Raw genomic sequence first — 21,179 nt, 5'->3', positions numbered from 1 at the left:
TCTGAATTTGCGCGTTGCAATTCAGGCCTTTTCAAACTAAAAGTAAAACCCACGCTGATGTGAGAAAACTGGAGTGTATTTAGTCACATGATTAAATAAGAACAACAAACGAACTCAGACGGCAGGCACCAAAAATAACACGTTAATATTTTATTTGATATTAAACATAGAAGTTCATAGACCTGCAACGGCTGACCTCTCTACTGTCAATGGTTTTATTGTGGAATGATTGTGGCAGCTGTTCTAGGCGCTTTTCCGGTCCGCGGTTCCTTGGCTGCGTGGTGTCACCTCGTCTGTCGTCCGGGCTGCCCTCCTCCCTGCCGGGCTCAACTCGGGGATGCTGCCGCCGTAGAGATGGAGTTGAATCACAAAAACACTGAAGTGTAGGACGGAGTTTGAGACAAAGAGCCGGGAGCTGAGCTGATCTCCGGAGGGGTTCATGTCGAAGAGAAGATAAGCGGAAGTTAAATATCCCACTGAAAATGAAGCTGCTGAAGCCGAGCTGGGTGAGCCACAACGGTAAGCTTGTGCTGGAATCTGTTGGACCAAGTTGGGCTTTTGTTGTCGGAGGGGGGTGAATTGATAAGGTGGCATGATGGTGGCGGCGGCCGCTACTTGTGCCACTTGTTAGTCACTTACGAGTCCCTCGCAAGTCGGTCTTAAACCAACAACTAAACACACATTCAGAGTTTTTGTCCCCAACCGCGACACGAGCCTGTCCCTGATGTGTAAATGTTTGCTAACCGTGGCTAGCTAGCCAGCTAGTTAGCCCCCCCGGCTAGCTCGGATGCCCTGACGTTGGCTAACTTACCTGCCAAACAACCCACGTCGAGGTGGTCGCGTCAGAAGTGACTTCTTGTCTAGGAACGATCACCTCCAACCCCGCCTCACAGCTAAAAGACGCCCAGAATGGCAGGAAAAACAAGCGGGGTAAAGAGCTAACAAAGTGCCTGGTGTTGGTGCTACCAAGCTGTCAGTTAGGAAAGTTAGCCGTTGGGAGGCTGACTGCTCCTGGGCAGCATCTAACGGGCAGGTTTTTTAATTTGTGAGATGTCTTCCACATTTGAAAATCCCAGCCGGGCGGAGAGGCAGCGGTGCCAGAGTGTGGGAGCGAATCCCGGCGTGCCTTCTGTTTACTGAGGGACTCTCTGGTCTGTTCCTTGTTGGAGCAGCGAGTCCCTGAGACCCTCTCGTGTGTGCACATGTCGGGGGTCTCATGGACTCCGAGCTGACCCACAGACACCGAGGCAAAGGCAACATTAAAATAACAATTGCAATAAAGCTGCTGAAATAAAAATAACAGGTAAGTCGCTGACAGGTACTTTTTAAAGGTAATTTTGGAAATAATTTAGGGTTGTTTTGTATCAATTTGCTTGGCGGATGATTGGACTGAAGAGCATCAGGAGAGGTGATTGGACTCTCCAGAGGCCGCCAGGACCGCCTCAGCTACCAGGAGTCTCTGCTTCATGCTTCTGGAAACAAACACATGAAATCATAAGAATAAGAACCCTGTTCTCATCCACACAGGGGAAATTGAAATGGTTCCAGCAGCTTTTACAGGGAGAAGAAGAAAGGATAACATAACGATAGAGAACCAAAGAAAGGATCGATTTAAAAGAAAAGATATCTATGAATGAAGAACTGAAAATAAATATTAGCATTCATATGAGACAATTACAAAAAATATTGACATTAAGTATGAAAAATAAGGCGATTTTATTGTGCCATCATTGCACATTGCTGACAACAGACGTGAAAGCTCTGTGGGTGCAGCTGTGCAGCCTGACGGCTGCAGGCAGGGGTGACCTGCGGCGCTCCTGCCTGCACTGAGGCTGCAGCAGTCTGGAGCTGAAGGAGCTGCTCAGGTCTCCACAGTGTGGTGGAGGGGGTGGGAGGTGTTGTTCATGATGGATGTCATCTTGGCCAACATCCTTCTGACCACTGAACTATCAGAGATGCACTGACTCAGCTGTGACGGTGTGAAGAGTCCCGGAGGCTGAGGGTTCACGCCTGAGCGAATCCACCGTCTGACACGCTGCTGATTGGCTGGAATCACGGCGGTGGAGCGCAGCGCTCAGATCTGATCTGCTGTTGCTTTGTGTGTGTTTTCACAGGCAAACCCATATTTACAGTTGACATTCATCCTGATGGAACCAAGTTTGCAACTGGTGGGCAAGGTAAGACACACACACACGCGCACACACACACACACAGAGTTTTAGTCTGACAAATGCCCCCGGAAGGACCCGTCTCTCTCCTCGTGGAGTCTTCATTTCTTCATTTAACCATTCACTGCAGTTTATTGCTGCTTGATGATGTGTGGTGTGTAGCAGTAAATACTGTCCTCCCAGCAACAAGAGCATTGTAGGACAGCTCCTCCTTGGAAGTCTGCTTGCCACGTATTAGCAGCTCCGGCGCTGACACATAATTGTGGGGTATTTTGCTGATGTTTTCGAGCTCATTGCTGACGATTGCTGACATCTACCGATGTTGAAATTATCAATGCAAAAACATTTCCCTCCGACTGAAAAATGTTTCAATGTTGTGGATTTGAAAACGCAGTTCTTTTCTTTATTTCCTCATCATTGTGGGAAAACCCATAAACGTTTCCTCGCAGTGAACAACTGATGACAAATGCAGAAGAAGAGAGGAGCAAAACGGTGGAATCTGAAACTTGTGCTTGTAAAAGCCGATGTTTGCTGATCTCCTGTTGAATGTGTTCTCAGGAGAGGACTCGGGGAAGGTGATGATCTGGAACATGGCGCCTGTCCTGAGAGAGGAGGACGAGAAGAATGAGAATATTCCCAAGATGCTGTGCCAGATGGACAATCACCTCGGTAATGAAAGGGACGGTGCAGTTATTTGGATGTGGGGTCGTAGCAGACACTGATGCCAGTCGGTGTCTTGCCTGCTGTAGGTGACGTTAGGACGTCAGGTTGCAAACTGTTGTCTAAACTCAGTGTCCAGATGCAAACATGTCCCCAAAACTTGACGAGTATCAACACATCCCACGTCTCCATGGGAAAATGTTAAATTCAGAAAAAAGGCCAATCCTGATGATTCATCCAGTTTGTCCTCTGTGGCGCTGAGCAGGTGAGAGGCCTGTGGTCCTGAAGGAGCCGTTCCAGCTTAAATCAAGTCCTTTATTTAGTTTACTGGAGTCCGCAGAGTTGTTTCATGACTGGAGCGCTGCTGGGTGGATGTGATGGTTGGCGCCGTTGGTCATGGGTCCACCAGTCGAGACAGATTAAATAATTATTATTGATGAGGAGCTCTCGCGGCAGCGCCGGTGTTTGGACTCTCCTCTAACCAGAGCACTTGTCTCCACAGCCTGTGTCAACTGTGTACGTTGGTCCAACAACGGGCTGTACCTCGCGTCAGGAGGCGATGACAAGCTGGTCATGGTGTGGAAGAGAGCTGCGTATGTACACACACACACACACACACACACACACACACACACACACACAGTTTATCCAAGTCCCAAATCAAAATGAAGTGTCATCTTAATTTTACAGTCAAATAAGTTTAATACTCTGTGTTTGCACGTTTCTTTTTAGGCTCATTGGTCCCAGCACCGTGTTTGGGTCCAGCAGTAAGCTGGCCAACGTGGAGCAATGGAGGTGTGTCACCATCCTGAGGAACCACACAGGAGGTATGACACACACACACACACGCACACACACACAAAATAATGTTAGTACCGTAAATTCTGGACAATAGAGCGCACCGTTATGTAAGCCGCAGATGCTTATTTTAGGGAAAAAATCAACTTTGTACACGTATAAGCCGCTCCGGTAAATGAGCCGCGGTGCACGGCGGAAACACCTCAGCCGCCCGTTCTCGCATGTTGACCCAGTCTTCCAGAGCGTTTTCAAGTCCGGCCATCTGCTGTTATGACCTCTGAAAGCTTTTGTCGTCTTTTTGCATTGGGTCAGTTCGTCATGTTGCCGCCTCCAGCGTCTCACCATTGATTCGTTTACGCCAAACTTACGTGCTGCAGCTCTATTTCCATCTGCCACCGCCAGATTGATTGCCTTTAACTTGAAAGCTGCATCATAAGCATTCCTTCTTCTGCTCTCCGTCTTGAGAGTGAGTACAAATGACTGAAAATATCGTGTGATGCTCTTTTTACACTGCACCGCGGCATGGACTGGACGCTCCAAGTACAGTACTTAGAGAAATTATCATAACATTTGGCTAGGAATTTCCCTAAGTACGGTACTTGGAGCTGCCATCAGGAACAATAGGGAATTGCTGCCCGCTGCCGCTGCCCGCCACACCCCAGGGTGAAGGTAAAATCCTCATATAAGACGCACCGGAGTATAAGCCACAGGGCATGAAGCGTCGCGGCTTATAGTCCAGAATTTACGGTATATCAAAATAAATATTCTTTGGGATATAACTACATGAATTCCTGGCCTTTTGGTGTGTGTGTGTGTGTGTAGACGTGATGGACGTGGCGTGGTCTCCTCATGACGTGTGGCTGGCGTCCTGCAGCGTTGACAACACCATCGTCATCTGGAACGCTCGTAAATTCCCAGGTAGGAAACTTGTCCGCTCGCAGTGTCGGTGGTGTAACAACGCTACGTCGGCAGCCCTTGTTCCTGACGAGCGTCCCGTGTCTGTCCCTCCAGAGATGGTGACGTGTTTGCGGGGACACACGGGGCTGGTCAAAGGCCTGACGTGGGATCCCGTTGGGAAGTACATCGCCTCCCAGGCTGACGACCACAGCCTCAAAGTGTGGAGGACGGTGGACTGGCAGATGGAGGCCAACATCACCAAACCCTTCAGTGAGGTAACAGCTGCTGCTTCAGCAGGACCTGATGACTCGTGAAACACTCGTAAACCTGCGTTATCACCCCTTTATATCACCTGTGCATATCACACCTGTGTCTCACCCCTGTGTGTGCCAGTGCGGTGGGACGACGCACGTCCTGCGTCTGTCTTGGTCCCCTGACGGTCAGTACCTGGTGTCGGCTCACGCCATGAACAACTCGGGGCCCACGGCACAGATCGTGGAGAGAGACGGCTGGAAGACCAATATGGATTTTGTTGGCCACCGGAAAGCTGTCACTGTTGTGGTGAGTCTCCGGCGTGTCGCCACAGTCACTGCAGCACCCTTAGGTGTGAGGACTCGACACTTCCGCAGACCCATGAGCAAATGCAACTTTTCATTGTCATGTGTTTGCCTGCAGAAATTCAACCCAAAGATCTTTAAGAAGAAGCAGAAGAACGGCAGCTCCCCGAAGCCCAGCTGTCCATACTGCTGCTGCGCCGTGGGCAGCAAAGACCGCTCGCTCTCCGTCTGGGTCAGTTCACACACTCGCTGCTTGTTTGGAGGAGGGTAGAAATGATAGGACTGTCAATAACGGAGCTGGCTCAAAGCCCCCGAGTCAGTCAGGCTTGAATTGTCAGTAAAAACTTAGATTAAAAAGCTGCTTTTGGAGAGAAACTATGATGTAATCACAATTAAAAGTTTAAAAGTTTTCTCCCGTTGTCTGTCTGTTCTGTCCAGCTGACCTCTCTGAAGCGCCCCCTTGTGGTCATCCATGATCTGTTTGATAAATCAATTATGGACATTTCCTGGTGAGTTTCCCAGCAGAGCGACCCATCAGCGCTCTCACTCGGCTCGGTCCTGTTCGTGTGTCTTTGTCTGGCCCGGCCCTCCAACCAGAACCTCACCAGTAGAACAGCTCACACACAGGACGCTTGTATCCTGGTTCAGCTCAGGATTTACAAACTCTTCAACGAGGACCTGGGTTTTTTTAAGTTACAGGAGAATCTGATTTTCTCATGAGTTTGCTTGTTTTTCTGTTCTTGCTTTCTGATAAAGTGACTGATGTTGTTGGCGGCCTGGACATCCACACCTGAGCCCAGGAGTGCTACTGGACTCTTTTCAGCGCCATTTCTTCTTTTTTCCTTCTTTTCTGTTACATTTATCCACATAAATGTTACTGTTCCACTTTCATCAGCTCCAACTCCAAAAGCATTTACTCCATTTCAGCTGCTGTTGTTGCACATTAAGAAACTCTGTGTGTGTGTGTGTGTGTGTGTGTGTGTGTGTGTGTGTGTGTGTTTGTCAGGACTCTGACAGGTCTGGGGATGTTGGTGTGTTCGATGGACGGGACCGTGGCTTACCTGGACTTCTCCCTCGATGAGCTGGGAGACCCACTGAGCGAGGAGGAGAAGGTCAGAGAAGCTTCATCTCCAGGCACTGAAAGATCCACGGTGCTGTTGGGGGTTTTGGTTCTGCTTGTGGTTCTCAGTAAGAGCTGTAATAGTTGGTGCAGGCCATTTCAGCTTCGCTTCTCATCAGGTTCTACAGCCTGAATGTGAGAAAGTGACACAAGTAGGATTAAGACAGTTCTCTAACATCCATCAGACACAAGTGCTCTTAGAACTCTAAATGTCTCAGAAGAGTTGAGCTTCACCTCCAGTTCATGACATCACCTTGCGTCCCTCCGTCGACCCTCCCTCCGGTCACATGCCCTGAGCCGTCTCTCTGCCCGTGTGTAGAACACCATCCATCAGAACATCTACGGGAAGAGTCTGGCCATCACCAGCACTGAGGCTCAGCTCTCCACCACCATCATCGAGAACCCCGAGATGCTCAAGTACCAGCAGGAGAGGCAGAACTCGGCTCAGGCAAACTCGGGACCAGCTGGCACTGGACCCGAAGCCTCCGCCCCCAAACTCAACAGCGTGATGAACGGAGAGTCTCTGGAGGACATCAGGAAGGTGTGGACCCACCGCCAGCCCTTATTAGTTCACTGTTGTGTCATTTTCATAAAACAAAACTGCATTCGAATTACTAAGAAATGCATGTAAAATATCGAGGGAACAGTTTAGTTCAACCAGTTACCGTCAGGTGGGTCACGCCGCCACCGCTGCCGGTTCTCTAGAAATAGCAACAGATAGCAATTATTGAGACCTTCAGACGTATAGAAATCTAGAATACTATGATGTAGAATCCTAGATCTGTGTTCATGATGTTTGATGCTGGTGGATTTTCAATCATTTTTACGTTTGTATGTGCGGTTTCCTCGTCTTGCAGAATCTTCTGAAGAAGCAGGTGGAGACGAGAACTGCTGATGGTAGAAGACGAATCACGCCGCTGTGCATCGCCCAGCTGGACACTGGGTAGGAGAGCTACTGGAGTCAGCCACAGAGTCCAGCTACTGTCAGCTTCACCGCCGTTATTGCATGTTGTGAAGTTCGTTTGTTCCGGCGTGTTCCCGCACGGCACGTTTAAAGTAGCAAATCTTGTTCTCATCTGTGGGTCCACAGATGTGTTGACCTTAAAGAGACGCTCACTAAAACGCGTGTGTGAGGTCAGTGTTGCTGTGTTACTTAGTGAGATGCAGCAACAGCCTGGTTCTAGAAGCAGGAACCAAGCGGCCGTGATCCAGGGTCCATGGAGGGATCAACGGTAGCGGTAGTGTGACTGTGGGTCCTGTCCTTCTCTCTGCAGAGATTTCTCTCCAGCTCTGTTTAACAGCGCTCCCATCCTGCCGTCGGGCTCCTCCATGTCCAACCAGCTCACCTCCCAGCTCAGCTCTGACTCCAGCCCAGGACAGGCCTCCTCCCTGGGCCTTAGGCCCAGCCATGACCCCATGCTCACGTTACCTCCACCCAGTAGCGCTGCCAAGGGCCTTGAGGACAACAAGGACGGGTACAGAGCAGCAGCTTCCCTGTGTTTGCTGCCCCCTGCAATCTTCTCTCACATCTCTTATTTTCTGGTTCCACTTTCTTCTCCCAGCATGAAGTCCAGTCTGCTGCTCACATCCGCCTCCAAGATTGAGCCAATGAAAGCTTTGGACTCCAGGTTCACCGAGAGGTCAAAGGCCACGCCCGGGGTCACGGCTGCCATCTCCTCCACTGTGGGACTCGCGCCTCTGGACAGGTGAGTGATACAAAATGCTGTTAATGTGAAGCAAAGCAACGAACCCAGCAAGCTAGACCCATGTTGTCATCTGTGTTTGTCCATCAGGCCAAAAGACGGCATCTCTGTCCTGAAAGACATCAAATCCAAAGAGGAGACCAGCAGCGACAGTGAGGACAAGATGGCTGTCATCAACAAGAACCTGGCATTCGGTAAGAGGAAAGCTGACCTGCTGATGGACGGGGGCGAGGTGGTGGAGAAGAGGAAGAAGGGACGGCCCCGGAAAGACAAGATGGCCCCGCCCATCGCCCAACCCTTCAGTCAGGTAGAGGCAGAAAAAAACAAGTGACTCACAATGTTCTCAGATTAGGTGACTGACTTGTTCTCAGTGACGCCACTCTGACCTCACAAAGCAGGTCAGCGTCACTATGACGTGTCTCAGTTCTCCGAGGCAACAAACATCCGGCTCGCCAAAGAGATGCTTCTGTCTTTGGGGGCTCTTAGAGCTGGTGAGGTGCAGGTGGTCTCGCCAGGCTTACGGACCAGCAACCGTGACGACTTCCTGTCTCCTTCAGCACGCGAGTGGAAGTTCATGTAGCAATGAGACTTTGATACTAACCCTTCAATCCTCCTCCTGATCAGACAACTGCTCCAGCTGAGCCTGGCAGGGTGGCGCCTCCTCCTGCTCCCGCCGCAGGCCTCAAACTCCCGACTCCGAGCATCCAGAAGACCTTCAGCCTGCAGGTAACACAACTGAGCTCCTTGAGATCCGGCAGTGCGAGCGCCACTCTTCACATTTCCAACCAATGTGTGTGCAGGTGAGCATGGAGCCCTCGGTCTACCTGGAGGTGGAGAACGAGGTGACGGTGGTCGCTGGTTCGAGGCTCAGTCAGCTGCGATGCTCCAGAGACGGACGGGAGTGGAACACGCTACTGCCCAGCTCGGTGGTCACGGCTGCAGGGAGCAGGTAACTGACTCCGCCCCCTCGTGTAAGAATCAGCTTAGTCACTGGGAGACTCGTGCACAGATCTGACTCTTCCTGCTCTTCCTCAGTGATGTCCTTGCCGTCGCCTGTGAGGACAGGATGTTGTCAGTGTTCTCTTCCTGTGGGCGTCGCCTCCTTCCCGCCATCCAGTTGGCCACGCCTGTGTCAGCCCTTAACTGCTCCGCCCACTTTGTCATGGCTCTAACGACTGGAGCAACGCTGTCCGTCTGGTCAGTTGACTGACAGGCTTGATTTATGTTGTCACGGCGTCCAGCCCGTCCCCGAGGCTACGTTTACACCTCACCACGTTTGAGTGTTGGGACCAAAGCCGTCCGTGCGGCGCTCTGATGGCTGCTTGTTGCTGTGTTGCAGGGACGTGCAGAAGCAGAAGGCGCTGGTGAAGAACGAGACGCTGCTAACCATCCTGGCAGGTGAGACACTTTGACTCCGTTTGCTTTGAGCGGGTCTTCATCCGACCGATGTGTTGGGTCGCGCTGACGCCGACGAGTTCTTTGCATGTTAGATTTCTCTTTGACTACGTAGAGCTGCGCTCCCTCCCATCAAACCCCCACCAACACCTGCACTGGGAATAGCTTTAACCAGTATTCAGTCGCTGGTCACATGACTCTGCTCCAGCTTATCCGCACCAAGCATAAAACCTGGCTGAGCAGGTGACGAGTGGCTCAGCTGTCACCAGTGAAGGTTCGTCCCCTCGCCGTCTCAGCCGCAATTCAGAGTTTGAGTCGCCGGCGGGTTTGGAGCAAAAGATCTAAAATGGAGTTTTGAAGCCCCAGAACTCAATCTGGTGGTGCTTTGACAAAACTGTCCCCACAAGGTAGAACGTGATGGAGAGCGTGAGGAACCCAGGCACGGAGCAGAAAGCGACTCCTCAGTCAGCTTTTGCTCGCAGCTCCTCAACACTGTGGCGTCTGCAGCGAAGCGACACTTCGTTCTTTTCTTTCTGGATGGACGTCAGTCAGCTGTTTGCAGGGTTGTCCTGTGGTGACGTTTCTCTCCTCAACATCTCCCATGTGTGTAGGTGCAGACATCTCTGTGTCTCAGTCTCTGCTGACTCAGCAGGGAGTTCCGGTCGTGGGTCTGTCCAACGGGAAGTCCTACTGCTTCAGCTCCTCCCTGGAGACGTGGTGAGTGTGTTAGCAAAGACTGGACCCGCAGCAGTGATCGGGGGGTGTCAGAGATCAATAACAAAGCAGCGTTTGATAGAAGGCTGTCAGACTGGAGAGGAATGAACGAGCTAATGTGTGGGAAGCATTCCTGACAGAGGACGATTCCTGTCTCTGTCCCTCAGGACACTCATCGCTGATCGAGGAGATTCTCTGGTCCAGTGTGCAGACTTCAGGAGCTGCCTGCCTACCCAGGATGCACCTGTGTCCTCAGGTCCTCTGGCTGTCATGCAGGGACGCAACCTCAAGTATGACCGTGACTCTTGTCTAGACCTCTAGTCTCTGAACCCAGACACGCTGTCAACATGAGGACATCTCTCTTCCTGTCTGCAGTGCTGGCCGGATGGCGTCCCGCCTCTCCTCCACCCCCCACCACCTGCAGCAGAGCATGACGCTTGCCTTCCTGGAGAACCAGCTGGCGGCGGCTCTGACCCTGCAGTCGGCGCCAGAGTACCGCTACTGGCTGCTCATCTACGCCCGCTTCCTGGTCAACGAAGGTACCAAAACAACCAAAACACCTCAACAAGCTGTCGAACCTCAGCACAACGTAGCCATTGGCTTCCTTCACACCTTGATGCTGTGTGTGTGTGTGTGTGTGTGCGTGTGCGTGCGTGTGCGCATTTGTGTTTCTCCAGGTTCTGAGTATCGTCTCCGAGAGCTCTGTAAGGAGCTGCTGGGCCCGGTTCATAAATCAGCTGCTACAGCCTGGGAGCCCACCTCTCTGGTACCACAGCAACAGCAGAACATTAGTCCCACCCACACGTGACAGTCACAGAGGTCCAGGCGCGACACACATGACCAGCAGCCTTGTGTTCGCGCGGCCTACTTTTCTGTATGTGGGGCAAAAATGTTCACGAGGACGTCAGGATGAACTGATAAGATTTGGGGGAGGGTCAAAGGTCACTGACTTCAATGACAGCGAGCGGAGAGTTATGCTCGTCCTCACTAGAATGGCAGTGGCGAGGCACACGTGAGGTGATCATGAGCTCTGACACCTCGGTAACTGTTGCTAAGCGTGTGTGTGTCTGTGTGTGTGTGTTTTCAGGGTCTACGTAAGCGGGAGTTGCTGCGAGAAGTGTTACCCGTCATTGGTGAAAACCTGCGGTTCCAGAGACTGTTCACTGAGTACCAGGACCAGCTGGAGCTGCTGCGCAACAAATAACACACACACACACACACACACACACACTCACGGTGGAACCAGTTTGGTTGGGAGAAACACTGACTGCTTTCACCAGCGCCGCCCAGTCCAGAGGTGGAAAACACATCCAGGATTTTGGTGGGGAACCTTGACCTCAGCCGGTCCTCAGACTTTCAAGCACCGGGACGTCAGCTGCCGCTCACGTTACCGGGGAAACGGAGGTGCTCATTTCTAATTACGACTTGGGTCGACTTTGTCTTTTTTCCTGCTAAATGAACTTTTATGTCCTGGTGTCTGCACCTCCCTGTGGCCCTCCTAATCATGACCTTTGACCTTAAACAGACGGTGACAGAAAGGTTGCAGGTTTGATTCCTGCCAGAATGCTGCAGCCATGTGTCGGCTTGAGGCCGTTTTCCTCCTTAGATGGTGAGCAGCGGTGAGCTGCCAGACGTTAGGACGGATGTCCAGGAGCAATATGCTTGAACCAAAGTGATGCCTTTAACATGGAAGTACGACGACAGTCCTGCAGGGGGCGACGTGAGGAAGCGAGAGGGCTGATAGAGAATCCAGGGGCGTGGAGGCTGACGTCACAGTGACGCTCACATCTGATGAAACTCAGCCACTCTTGACCTGAATCCCTGAGTCGGCGAGATTTCAAATAATAAACGTGTGAAATAAAGGAAACGTCTTCACCTGCAGTCAGAAACGTTCAAAGAAAACAAAATTTCAGTGATTCAAAACCTTCTGTCAGCTTTTCAGACTGCATGTGAACGAGATTCCAGCTGTTTTCTTGCTCTAAATAACTAATCATGACCTTTGACCTTAAAGAGACGGAGATGCGAGCGGAGAGCTCTTCCAGGGAGTCAATATGTTGTCACCTCACAACTTATTTAAACCACATTTGTAGCTGACCTGAACAAGCTAGCACGTCACACTCCACACCTGTGGGAGCAGCAGAGTGCCGGCGCGCCGGGGATCACGCTCATGGATGCAGGACGTCAACTGAGTACAGGAAGTGATTCGGGCTGCATCCCTACAAGACTTGATCCCCATGGTGGAAGAAGCAGCTGGAACACTGGAGATGAAGTTTAACAACTCTGGGGAAATGTCCCCTCTGGTGAAATGTCCTCTCTGGTGAAATGTCCTCTCTGGTCTGGCAACGTCTCCGAGTTTAGAAGAGCGGAGATTTAATCATTTTAGCAAAGGGCTAAATGGGGAGCTCGGCAGGGGCGAGCCCGCGGCGGCTTGTGGGAGTTTCCTTTATGTTTGGAAGTCAAAAGTTTTTGGGTTCATGTGCCTCTGAGTGACTGTGAATGACTGTGGCCCCGCCCCCGTTCTCATTCTACACCCATAGGACACCCCTTTGAAAGAAATGAGGACCTGCTGATGTCTTTAGCATGAGCTAACGTTTCTGTAACAGAGAGTGTGTTTTAGATGTCCGTTTACTTCTCTGGAGCCCAGCATATTGAGGCGTCCCTTCGACATCATCACGCTGCTACAGTAGCCATCAACACTTCGGCTTGTTCATGTTTCTGTTTGTCAGTCATAATCGTGGGCGGCGCCAAGCCCAGGATGTAGCAACAGTGCCTGTGCAAAATAACGTCAAGGAGGAAACCAGGCTCAATACAGGAGACACCTCTCCCGGCCAATCCTAGAGGCGGTCAGGAAACGAACCAAAGCGCTCGCCAACAGGTTGTCAGTCTGTAGGTCACTGCTGACTGAGGCGGTCGCCCGCCCGCGAGCTCCGACCCGATAAACTCTTGTCTGTTAGTTTGCCCGGCCGTTGCGTCCTGTAACTCTGGGTTGTGTGAGGTCAGATTTAGTCCTGTGGTCCTGCCAGACACTCCTGCTAGAGGGACAAAGCTCTGCAGGAGACCAGACGGACGCTCGCTTGTTCAGGAGCTTCCAAATCGTTCCTTTAGGCATTAATGAGATTGACGCACAGGCTCACAGCACGCCAGTCAGGCGTCACATGACATACGCGTTTGTCTTCTGAAACAAATACTTTATTGATGACATTGCAAAATGATTTAGTCAAATGTCAGCCTGGCCTCCAGCGTTAATCATGAGTGCCAACATCTGGAATGTGCTGGCACACTTGAGCAAGCGATTCTGTTTCTTAGATGCGTGAACCTGAACCACCTCAGAGTTCTGAGCAGACCTGAGGTCAGGTCGTGGTGATGGGTCCTGACAGCCACCGTCGGCAGGCGGGTGAAGGCTCGTTGCAGGTGAACGCCGTTGTGAGGGGATCTGTTCACTGACGGTCCAGGAAACGTCTGTTCGTGTCCATGAACTTTGACATTTTAATGTTTCATCGACCTGAAGGTCACAAAACCAGACGTCACGTGGATGAACTTTCAGAAAGAGTTGTCTCCAGCAGCAGTGATGCGCTGTGTGTGTGTGTGTGTGTGTGTGTGTGTGTGTGTGTGTCATCGCCCTTCTTCACAAATCTGTACAGCATTTTTTTTTCTTTTGTTGTTGCTGTGAGTCATTTTTAAATGTTGGTACGAGGCCATTTTTGTTTCCATTTTCTAGAAAAAGAATATGAGCTGAGACGAGCGGATGATTTGCTTTTGAAGACAAATTAAAGGAGGAACATTTGAGTTTTGGTATTTTTTGCCTTTCTTACGGTGGGAAGTGTAAAGCAGCGGTTGGAACGCCAACAGTCGAGGGTTAAATACGACTCAGGCTCAGAGATCCCGACGGCTGCCAGGAGCCGTGTTGGGATTCCTGCTGATTCCGGTCTCCTCAAACGTTCCACAGACCTCTGAGCTGCTTTCAGTGCTCAAACGCCGTGAGAACGACTTCACCAGGACCGACGCCCACGACTGACAGAATTTCTCCCCAGCAGGAACCGGTAGGGGCTCAGAAACTCGACAAGCATGTTTGTGAATACTTTTCCATTTTTACATGCACAAGTGACGATGTCATTCATCAAAATTAGCCAGAAGCCTCGTGTTCATTGATGCTGTTGGATGATTGATGTGGGCGTCAACCCAGTCTGTTGCCTGTCAATCAGAAGGCCACCTGGCAGGTGACTTTAGAATCCTGATGTCTGAATGCCGCTGGAGCGCTGGAGGTCATTGAGAGTGAGCGGCTACGCGTGACCTTTGCTCTGCTGCCTGAACTTCATCTCTGCAAGTCTCCAGCCTGAGATCCCCCCCCCCCCCCCCCCCAAACATCCCACCGTTCACACAGCAACATTTCAGTCTGCAGGTACGTATCGGCTGGCTGGGTGGTCGAAGGTCAGAGGTTGGAGGTCATGCCAAGCCAGTGTTTTATCAGCTGATGTGCGATGGTCTGCCGGGGAGGGACGGTGAAGACCAGACTGGAGCCTCTGAACAGCGAGTCAATCACCTGTCATCAGAAAGGTCACATTTATTATTTCTACCATCGTCAAAATTGACGCTTTAGGAAAAAATGTATTAAACCATCGTAGTTTTACTCTTCTTAAAACTTTTAATTCAAGAATGGAAGAATTCAGACGAGGGACGCGCTGCTAGGAGACCCTGGGCCGGCGCCGACGTGGGGCGTCCTGCTGGAAGGTAACGACCAGATAAAAAGACCGAACTGCAGAGCCGCAGAAAACGATGTGAGAAGAAAGAGAAAGACCTCCAAATGTGGCGAAATGGTTCACTGCACAGGAGACACGCTGACCCTCATCTGCTGAAGGTCAGACCCTTACTAGAGACTACTAGTAGTGGTAGTAGTAGTGGTTATGCGTCTGTACCTGTTGCCGTGAGAACCATCGTGCTTCCTCTATCTCATTCTCATCCACTCTGATGTCAGTGGAAATGGCGACGGCGTGGCAGCCAATCATGAGGTTGGAGGGCATTGGCCAGGGCTGGCAGGAGACATACTGAACCGGGCCGACCTTCACGCCACTTTCCTCCTCCACCTCCCGCCTCACTGCGTCCTCGATCGTCTCCCCTGCAAGCACACGGGGCCCAGGTCATGGTTTGTACAGCTGGCTCTAGTTGTGTAATTCTGGACTGGCACACGCAGACGCGTGTTAGCATGACTCCTCCCATCAAGTGAGCATTTTATTTCAGGTTATTTTAAACCAAAGGGATGTTTGTCTCCCCCCTCTGGCTGTTAGACTCATTACAACCATGTCCATGTTACCAGGCTCGATGAATCCAGCCAGACAGGAGAACATTCCGGCTGGAAAGACCTTCTTTCTTCCCAGTAAGCACTGGTTTCCATCAGGGTGGATCACCAACATGATGACGACTGGATCTGAAAAGCATTAAAAGCAGCAGTTAAAAAGGCAGAGACCCCAATCTCCATCAAGCTCAGGCAGTCGTCTCAACCCTAGAATCATCCTGATTACATTTTCACGGCAATAAAAAAATGGTATCTTATTTTTATGAAAAACTCAAATCCTTCAATACATTGAATATTGACAGTTAAAACCTTATGGAGTGGAGACATGGGAAGGGAGTTTGGAGAGGATGAATGGTCTGCAGCGGTGGAGTCAATGGGCCAAATTTTCCTGTGTAACAGGCTAACAGAGAGTCAATATGGGATCCTTCATAGACTGCAGCGTACCCCCCAATCCCTTAATACTTTCTATCCTGGGACCTCTCCCTTTTGTGTCAAGTGCAAGGCAGAGGTTGGGACATATATACATTGTATCTGGAGTTGCCCTCTAATATTCAAATTTTGAGAAAGAGTCTCACAGGAAATTAACTCAATTTTTGGTCCGAGTACACAGACAAGTCCAGGCTTGTTCCTATTAAATCTTTCAGGGGAGAGACTCTCTTTGTCTAGAGTCTGGCAAAAACTTCTGAACAAGCTTCTTTTATCAGCAAAGAGATGTGTTCCATTTCAGTGGATTAAATCCAGGCCTCCAACTATTAATCAGTGGTTCGGGGAAATTTTTAAAGTTTTGCCTATGGAGTTCAGTTTTGAAGGGGAATGAGGGGGCTTTTGACAAGATGTGGGCACCCTTTTTAGATTATTTACCTGGCTGCACAACGGACTTTGTACGTAGAGGGCGCTGCAGCATTGACTGGCGCCCCTCTGGCACCACTGTGAATATTTAAATGCCCTCCCCTGGGTACTGATTAATGCTGTTGAATTGTTTCCGCTATGTTTTCCCAGATCCAAGAGAAATAAGAAATGTCCATGTATGACCCCATACAGTAGCAGTTTAATGTGTATGACTTATGTATGTATGCATGTATGTATATATTTGTACATGCATATGCGTGTATATTTGCTGTCATGTGTGTTTAATTTTTTGTTTGTCTTAAAAACTTAATAAAATATTGTTAAAAAAAAAAAGAGACCCAGGCTAGTTAGCTTAGCACAATGGCTGGTAGTGGTTGGGAAGTGTTAGCGTAGCTCCATAGCTGCCGGAACTACTTTCCTGACTGGGTGCAGTGATTTGACGCAGCACCTCCAAAGCTCCACTGGAACTTGGGTCAACAGAACCAAAGGTTTGTTGAGGACCAGAAGAGCGACTGCTGCTACTGATGATGATGAGGAGGAGGAGGGTTCCTGCTGGACACACCAGCATCCTGGACCTGAGCTAGCTGATGCTAACACTTCCACCCACTACCAGCCATTGGGCTAAGCTAACTAGCCTGGACCTGAGCTAGCTGATGCGAACACTTCCCACCCACTACCAACCACTGGGCTAAGCTAACTAGCCTGGACCTGAGCTAGCTGAGGCTAACACTTCCCACCCTCCACCAGCCATTGGGCTAAGCTAACTAGCCTGGACCTGAGCTAGCTGATGCGAACACTTCCCACCCACTACCAACCACTGGGCTAAGCTAACTAGCCTGGACCTGAGCTAGCTGATGCTAACACTTCCCACCCACTACCAACCACTGGGCTAAGCTAACTAGCCTGGACCTGAGCTAGCTGATGCGAACACTTCCCACCCACTACTAGCCATTGGGCTAAGCTAACTAGCATGGACCTGAGCTAGCTGATGCTAACACTTCCCGACCTACAGCCAGTCATTGTGGGTGGTGGAGGGAAGCTAACTAGCCTAGGTCTCAGGGGCTCTAGCTTCTGGTCTGACTCTGGGGATGAGGGTGAGTGAGGGACTTTCCCTAAAGGTTGGTTTGTTGGCGGTTGAAGATAAACTGAAGGAGCAGGGGCTTCTTACCAACGCGAGGGTAGCAGGTATTGTGGACTCCCTGCAGACTCCTGCAGTCAAGGTTGAGACAGGTCCTCTTGTATCCTCCCTCCTCCAGCCTGGTGCTGCTGCCACATGTGGGACAGAAGCTGTAGCGGCTGTGCCAGGCGAGCACAGATCGAGCCTGAGCCACCACACCTGAAGGTGCCACATAGACCAGCAGTAAATACCAGACCGGTGGGTGGTGGAGGTTCAGTTCTACATCAGATCCACCAGGAAACACCAGACTGGTGGATGGTGGAGGTTCAGGTCTACATCAGATCCACCAGTAAACACCAGACTGGTGGATGGTGGAGGTTCAGGTCTACATCAGATCCACCAGTAAACACCAGACTGGTGGATGTTGGAGGTTCAGTTCTACATCAGATCCACCAGTAAACACCAGACTGGTGGATGGTGGAGGTTCAGGTCTACATCAGATCCACCAGTAGACACCAGACTGGTGGATGGTGGAGGTTCAGTTCTACATCAGATCCACCAGTAAACACCAGACTGGTGGATGGTGGAGGTTCAGGTCTACATCAGATCCACCAGTAAACACCAGACTGGTGGATGTTGGAGGTTCAGTTCTACATCAGATCCACCAGTAAACACCAGACTGGTGGATGGTGGAGGTTCAGGTCTACATCAGATCCACCAGTAAACACCAGACTGGTGGATGGTGGAGGTTCAGGTCTACATCAGATCCACCAGTAAACACCAGACTGGTGGATGGTGGAGGTTCAGGTCTACATCAGATCCACCAGTAAACACCAGACTGGTGGATGTTGGAGGTTCAGTTCTACATCAGATCCACCAGTAAACACCAGACTGGTGGATGTTGGAGTGGTGGAGTCTTAAAAACCTGGGTTGCTAACAAGAGTCTAGAGGAGCCCACAGAGGTCATGGAGGTCATTAAAGGTCATCAGGGGGAAACACAGAAGCCTGAGGTCATGTGGTTCTGGTGTAGTTCCTTTATAGGCTACCGTTAGCTTAGCATAGCTCACCGTTGCGTTCAGGCTTCCAGCATCATCAGAGGGCTCAAAGACACCACATCCCTGCTGCTCTATTGGTTTTCGTCTAAAATGAATTTCATTTTTTGTCTCATATTAAATCTTGTCAGCTGATGTCAGGTTGGTTTCCCAGGTCACCAAAAAATGATTTTTTGTTCTGCCTGTAAGGTTTTGAAGGTCTGTGTTACTACTGATACCTCAAGAATACTGCTACTGAGGCGTTGTCGTAGCGAGGCTCTTCTCACACCACAACCAAAATTCTTCCACCCTGAAACGCTTCTCTTTACCACAGTTGTCAAAAGTGAAGCAGACAAGTGGAACCATGCGTCTTCCTCACCAGCCTCTTCCTCGCTGAGTGTCAGCAGATCTCTGTTGGGCGACTTCGGGAAGGTGCAGCTCTTTTCTCCAGAGCGTTTCAGCAGCTCAGCGGCGTCTTCACTCGTGCTGATGGCGAACCAAGCCGGAGGCTCCTGAGAAACTCCCTCCACTGGAGGAAAGGAAGACGCCATCTTGCTGTTCTCCACTCCCAGGAAGATGAGCACAGTCGCGGGTTTCTGGAGGAGATCTTTCACTGCGTTGTACCTGAACCGACACAGCCGCGTCTCTGCCTGGTGACATCACAATGCAAACACAATCTCAGTCTCATGTTGACTTTCAAAATGGAGACCCAGAGGTCACGACCCTCCCGGTCCGACAGTCACCTCTGGGCGGTTCGCCTCCTGGGAGCTGCTGAACATGGGACTGAGGTTGGAGAACAGCAGGTAGACGGAGTCTGGGTCTTTCTGTTTGGCCTCCAACCAGACGGGATCTGTCCTCTTCCCGCTCAGCCGGTCCAGCGTCTCTCTGCTGAAGTAGTTTTCTGGCTGGCTGAGGGCGGAGCCTGGCAGGATGCCCTCGCAGCTGTCATGCCGGTGGTCCAGCAGGTTGGCGATGTGTCTGTGGCCCCAGAACTTGGCGACATCGTAGGCGGTCTGAGATGAACTGTTGATGGAGGAGCGGTCACATCTGGAGGAGAGATGAAAGCAGAAGGCCACACCTGGTCACTGTTCACTCCAGCTCGACTGCTCCTGGCTGCCGCCGGCGCCCCAGCTCGTTCTCTCACTGCTGCACAGCCGGACTGACGGAACAACAATCATAACTCGCAGATGAATTTATGGATCATTTTTCACACAGTCAGAAAATGTTCGTACCCCTGAGACAGCAGCGCTTCCACCACATGATAATGTCCGTTACGAGCGGCGAGCATCAGCGCCGTCCAGCCGCTGTGTCCCGCCTGGTTGAGGAGGGAGGGCGTGTGGGACAGCAGCGTGGACGCCTGGCTCAGGTCTCCTCTGGCAGCAGCATCCAGGAACCTCTCCACCATCTCCTCCTGGGCACTCAGCTGCATGCTGGTCATTCTGAGGAACCAGGCCGTGACACACACACACACACACACACACACACACACATTTACTCTAACAGGTGATGGATTCAGATTTTATTGAACCATTGAATTTGTGAGAATTCATCTCACAAACGTATCAGGGGCCTTTGGAACCTCGATGAACATTTTCCTCATCCATTAAATGATTCCAAGTAAATAAACCATCAAACAGAAAAGGATTCTTCTGAATCATCAAAGCAATGAGTCAGCTGGACCGGATCCCAGACCGAGCCCTGCCCATCCGCAACCGCATGGACCTGGGAGACCAACCTCCTCCCGACAGCCCGGGCCTGCTGTGACCCGTTCAACTGGTTGAAGTTTAGATGGCTTGATCTTTGTATCATGAGTCAAAATGATAAAAGATCAATCCATCGATTCTTAATCCAATAAAAGATCAAAACTTGCGATGTAAAACCTTCACGCCTGCTGAATCTGAATAATTTCCTTGTATCTGGTTGTGTGTGTGTTATTATCAGCCTTGGTTCTGCACAGTCTCCTCAGTCAGGAGTCCTTAAAAATGAAAACCACCAGCATGACGTAACCGTGCTCTCATTGGTGCAAACAGCTGTCAATCACTGTTGGGCTGTGATTACAAAACGCCTTGCGTAGAGAAGGAAAGGTTACCACGGTCACGTGTTCAAAACTGTTGAGGTCGGAGTACTTTTTTAAGTGTTCAGGGTTCAGAAAGTACAAATTCCCTATTGTGTTAATCGTTGAAATACCTGGACAAGTACCGCAGGTGCAGCCCTTTAGCAGACAAGTACCACGAATATATTCCTCCAGTCACAAAAACTACCACACACTGAATATTATATTTGATATTTCATTCTATACTGTAGTGTAGTAGACTTCTATCGAGCCGCTGTCAGGGCACTGGAAGGTTCTGATGGGCTGACATTCCTCTGAACAGGTTCTCCTTGAGTTCCTGCTGCACATAGCGACTAGCATGCTAACCGCTAGCAGACGTTAAAAAAGTAGAGCGACGATCAATAAACCGATTATTCATGAACAGTTTCTGTTTGAAAGTGAGAGTCTCACGTCCTCCTCACCTGTCCTCGGAGGCGCTTCTTCTTCGTCGCCTTCGCTTTTTCTTCTTCTTCTTCTCTCCGGTTTTACTTTTGGTAAAACAGCTCCTGTGTACATTACCGCCACCTGCCGGACTGGAGGGAGACGTCAGCAAAACACACCGGTTTCCTTACGACTCTGATGGGTAACTGCTCAAGTATTTGTACTCGTACTTGTACGTCCTTTAATTTGTAGCGTCGCAGTTCTTTTAGAAGACGATTGAGACGCGAAATGAAAAGATAATAAAGAGAAAATCTACTTCGAATTCATGCAAACAGCAGTACTTGAGCTAAGTAAAACTGTGAGTGAGCAAATTCCCCTGGTAGTACAGTAATCTTTGACCAGCAGTT

General features: G+C 50.5%; 2 protein-coding genes across 6 annotated transcripts; one reads left to right on the top strand and one right to left on the bottom strand.

Annotated features, from left to right (window-relative positions):
* Nucleotides 1-237: 237 nt before the first annotated feature.
* hira (histone cell cycle regulator a) lies at nucleotides 238-13,813 on the top strand. Of its 4 annotated transcripts, XR_015116337.1 has the most exons (26): nucleotides 239-519; nucleotides 2,115-2,177; nucleotides 2,727-2,837; nucleotides 3,331-3,421; nucleotides 3,561-3,655; nucleotides 4,449-4,544; nucleotides 4,638-4,798; nucleotides 4,917-5,084; nucleotides 5,199-5,312; nucleotides 5,519-5,589; nucleotides 6,087-6,192; nucleotides 6,520-6,741; nucleotides 7,058-7,143; nucleotides 7,475-7,675; nucleotides 7,763-7,906; nucleotides 7,994-8,210; nucleotides 8,528-8,629; nucleotides 8,704-8,852; nucleotides 8,939-9,100; nucleotides 9,243-9,301; nucleotides 9,910-10,015; nucleotides 10,180-10,302; nucleotides 10,388-10,551; nucleotides 10,690-10,778; nucleotides 11,100-11,416; nucleotides 11,538-13,813. XR_015116337.1 is itself a non-coding variant. In XM_086205703.1 (25 exons), exons 1-25 carry the CDS (start codon nucleotides 483-485, stop codon nucleotides 11,214-11,216), a joined length of 3,054 nt encoding a protein of 1,017 aa, XP_086061829.1. In that variant the 5' UTR covers nucleotides 239-482; the 3' UTR covers nucleotides 11,217-13,812. The 4 variants fall into 4 exon arrangements, 3 of the variants coding, with proteins under 3 accessions (XP_086061831.1, XP_086061829.1, XP_086061830.1); XM_086205703.1 differs by having other exon boundaries at nucleotides 11,100-13,812; XM_086205704.1 differs by lacking the exon at nucleotides 239-519 and adding an exon at nucleotides 818-1,303 and having other exon boundaries at nucleotides 11,100-13,812.
* Nucleotides 13,191-20,935, bottom strand: nudt12 (nudix (nucleoside diphosphate linked moiety X)-type motif 12). Of its 2 annotated transcripts, none has more exons than XM_086205709.1 (8): nucleotides 20,814-20,935; nucleotides 19,532-19,738; nucleotides 19,043-19,346; nucleotides 18,679-18,949; nucleotides 17,320-17,487; nucleotides 15,321-15,434; nucleotides 14,926-15,125; nucleotides 13,191-14,552 (listed from the first exon to the last, which is right to left on the bottom strand). In XM_086205709.1, the coding sequence occupies exons 2-8, from the start codon at nucleotides 19,735-19,737 to the stop codon at nucleotides 14,442-14,444; spliced, it is 1,374 nt and encodes a 457-aa protein (XP_086061835.1). In that variant the 5' UTR covers nucleotide 19,738; nucleotides 20,814-20,935; the 3' UTR covers nucleotides 13,191-14,441. The 2 variants fall into 2 exon arrangements, with proteins under 2 accessions (XP_086061835.1, XP_086061836.1); XM_086205710.1 differs by lacking the exon at nucleotides 20,814-20,935 and adding an exon at nucleotides 20,487-20,720.
* Nucleotides 20,936-21,179: the final 244 nt, after the last annotated feature.

Source organism: Aulostomus chinensis, chromosome 6 (genome assembly GCF_037954235.1).
Source record: "Aulostomus chinensis isolate RoL2024-O1b breed Wild chromosome 6, RoL_Achi_v1.0, whole genome shotgun sequence".
In the NCBI taxonomy this organism is placed as follows: Eukaryota; Metazoa; Chordata; class Actinopteri; order Syngnathiformes; family Aulostomidae; genus Aulostomus; species Aulostomus chinensis.
This window is presented reverse-complemented; position numbering and strand designations above follow the sequence as displayed.

What these genes read in the sequence shown, in the direction of transcription:
- hira (XM_086205703.1), top strand. Translation starts at nt 483, where the DNA reads ATGAAGCTGCTGAAGCCGAGCTGGGTGAGCCACAACG. An exon ending in GAGCTGGGTGAGCCACAACG is followed by an intron (nt 520 to 2,114) that starts GTAAGCTTGTGC and finishes GTGTTTTCACAG; the next exon opens with GCAAACCCATATTTACAGTT. An exon ending in CACTGAGCGAGGAGGAGAAG is followed by an intron (nt 6,193 to 6,519) that starts GTCAGAGAAGCT and finishes GCCCGTGTGTAG; the next exon opens with AACACCATCCATCAGAACAT.
- nudt12 (XM_086205709.1), bottom strand. Translation starts at nt 19,737, where the DNA reads ATGACCAGCATGCAGCTGAGTGCCCAGGAGGAGATGGTGGAGAGGTTC. An exon ending in AGGAGGCGAACCGCCCAGAG is followed by an intron (nt 18,950 to 19,042) that starts GTGACTGTCGGA and finishes TGATGTCACCAG; the next exon opens with GCAGAGACGCGGCTGTGTCG. An exon ending in GATGGTTCTCACGGCAACAG is followed by an intron (nt 14,553 to 14,925) that starts GTACAGACGCAT and finishes TTCTGATGACAG; the next exon opens with GTGATTGACTCGCTGTTCAG.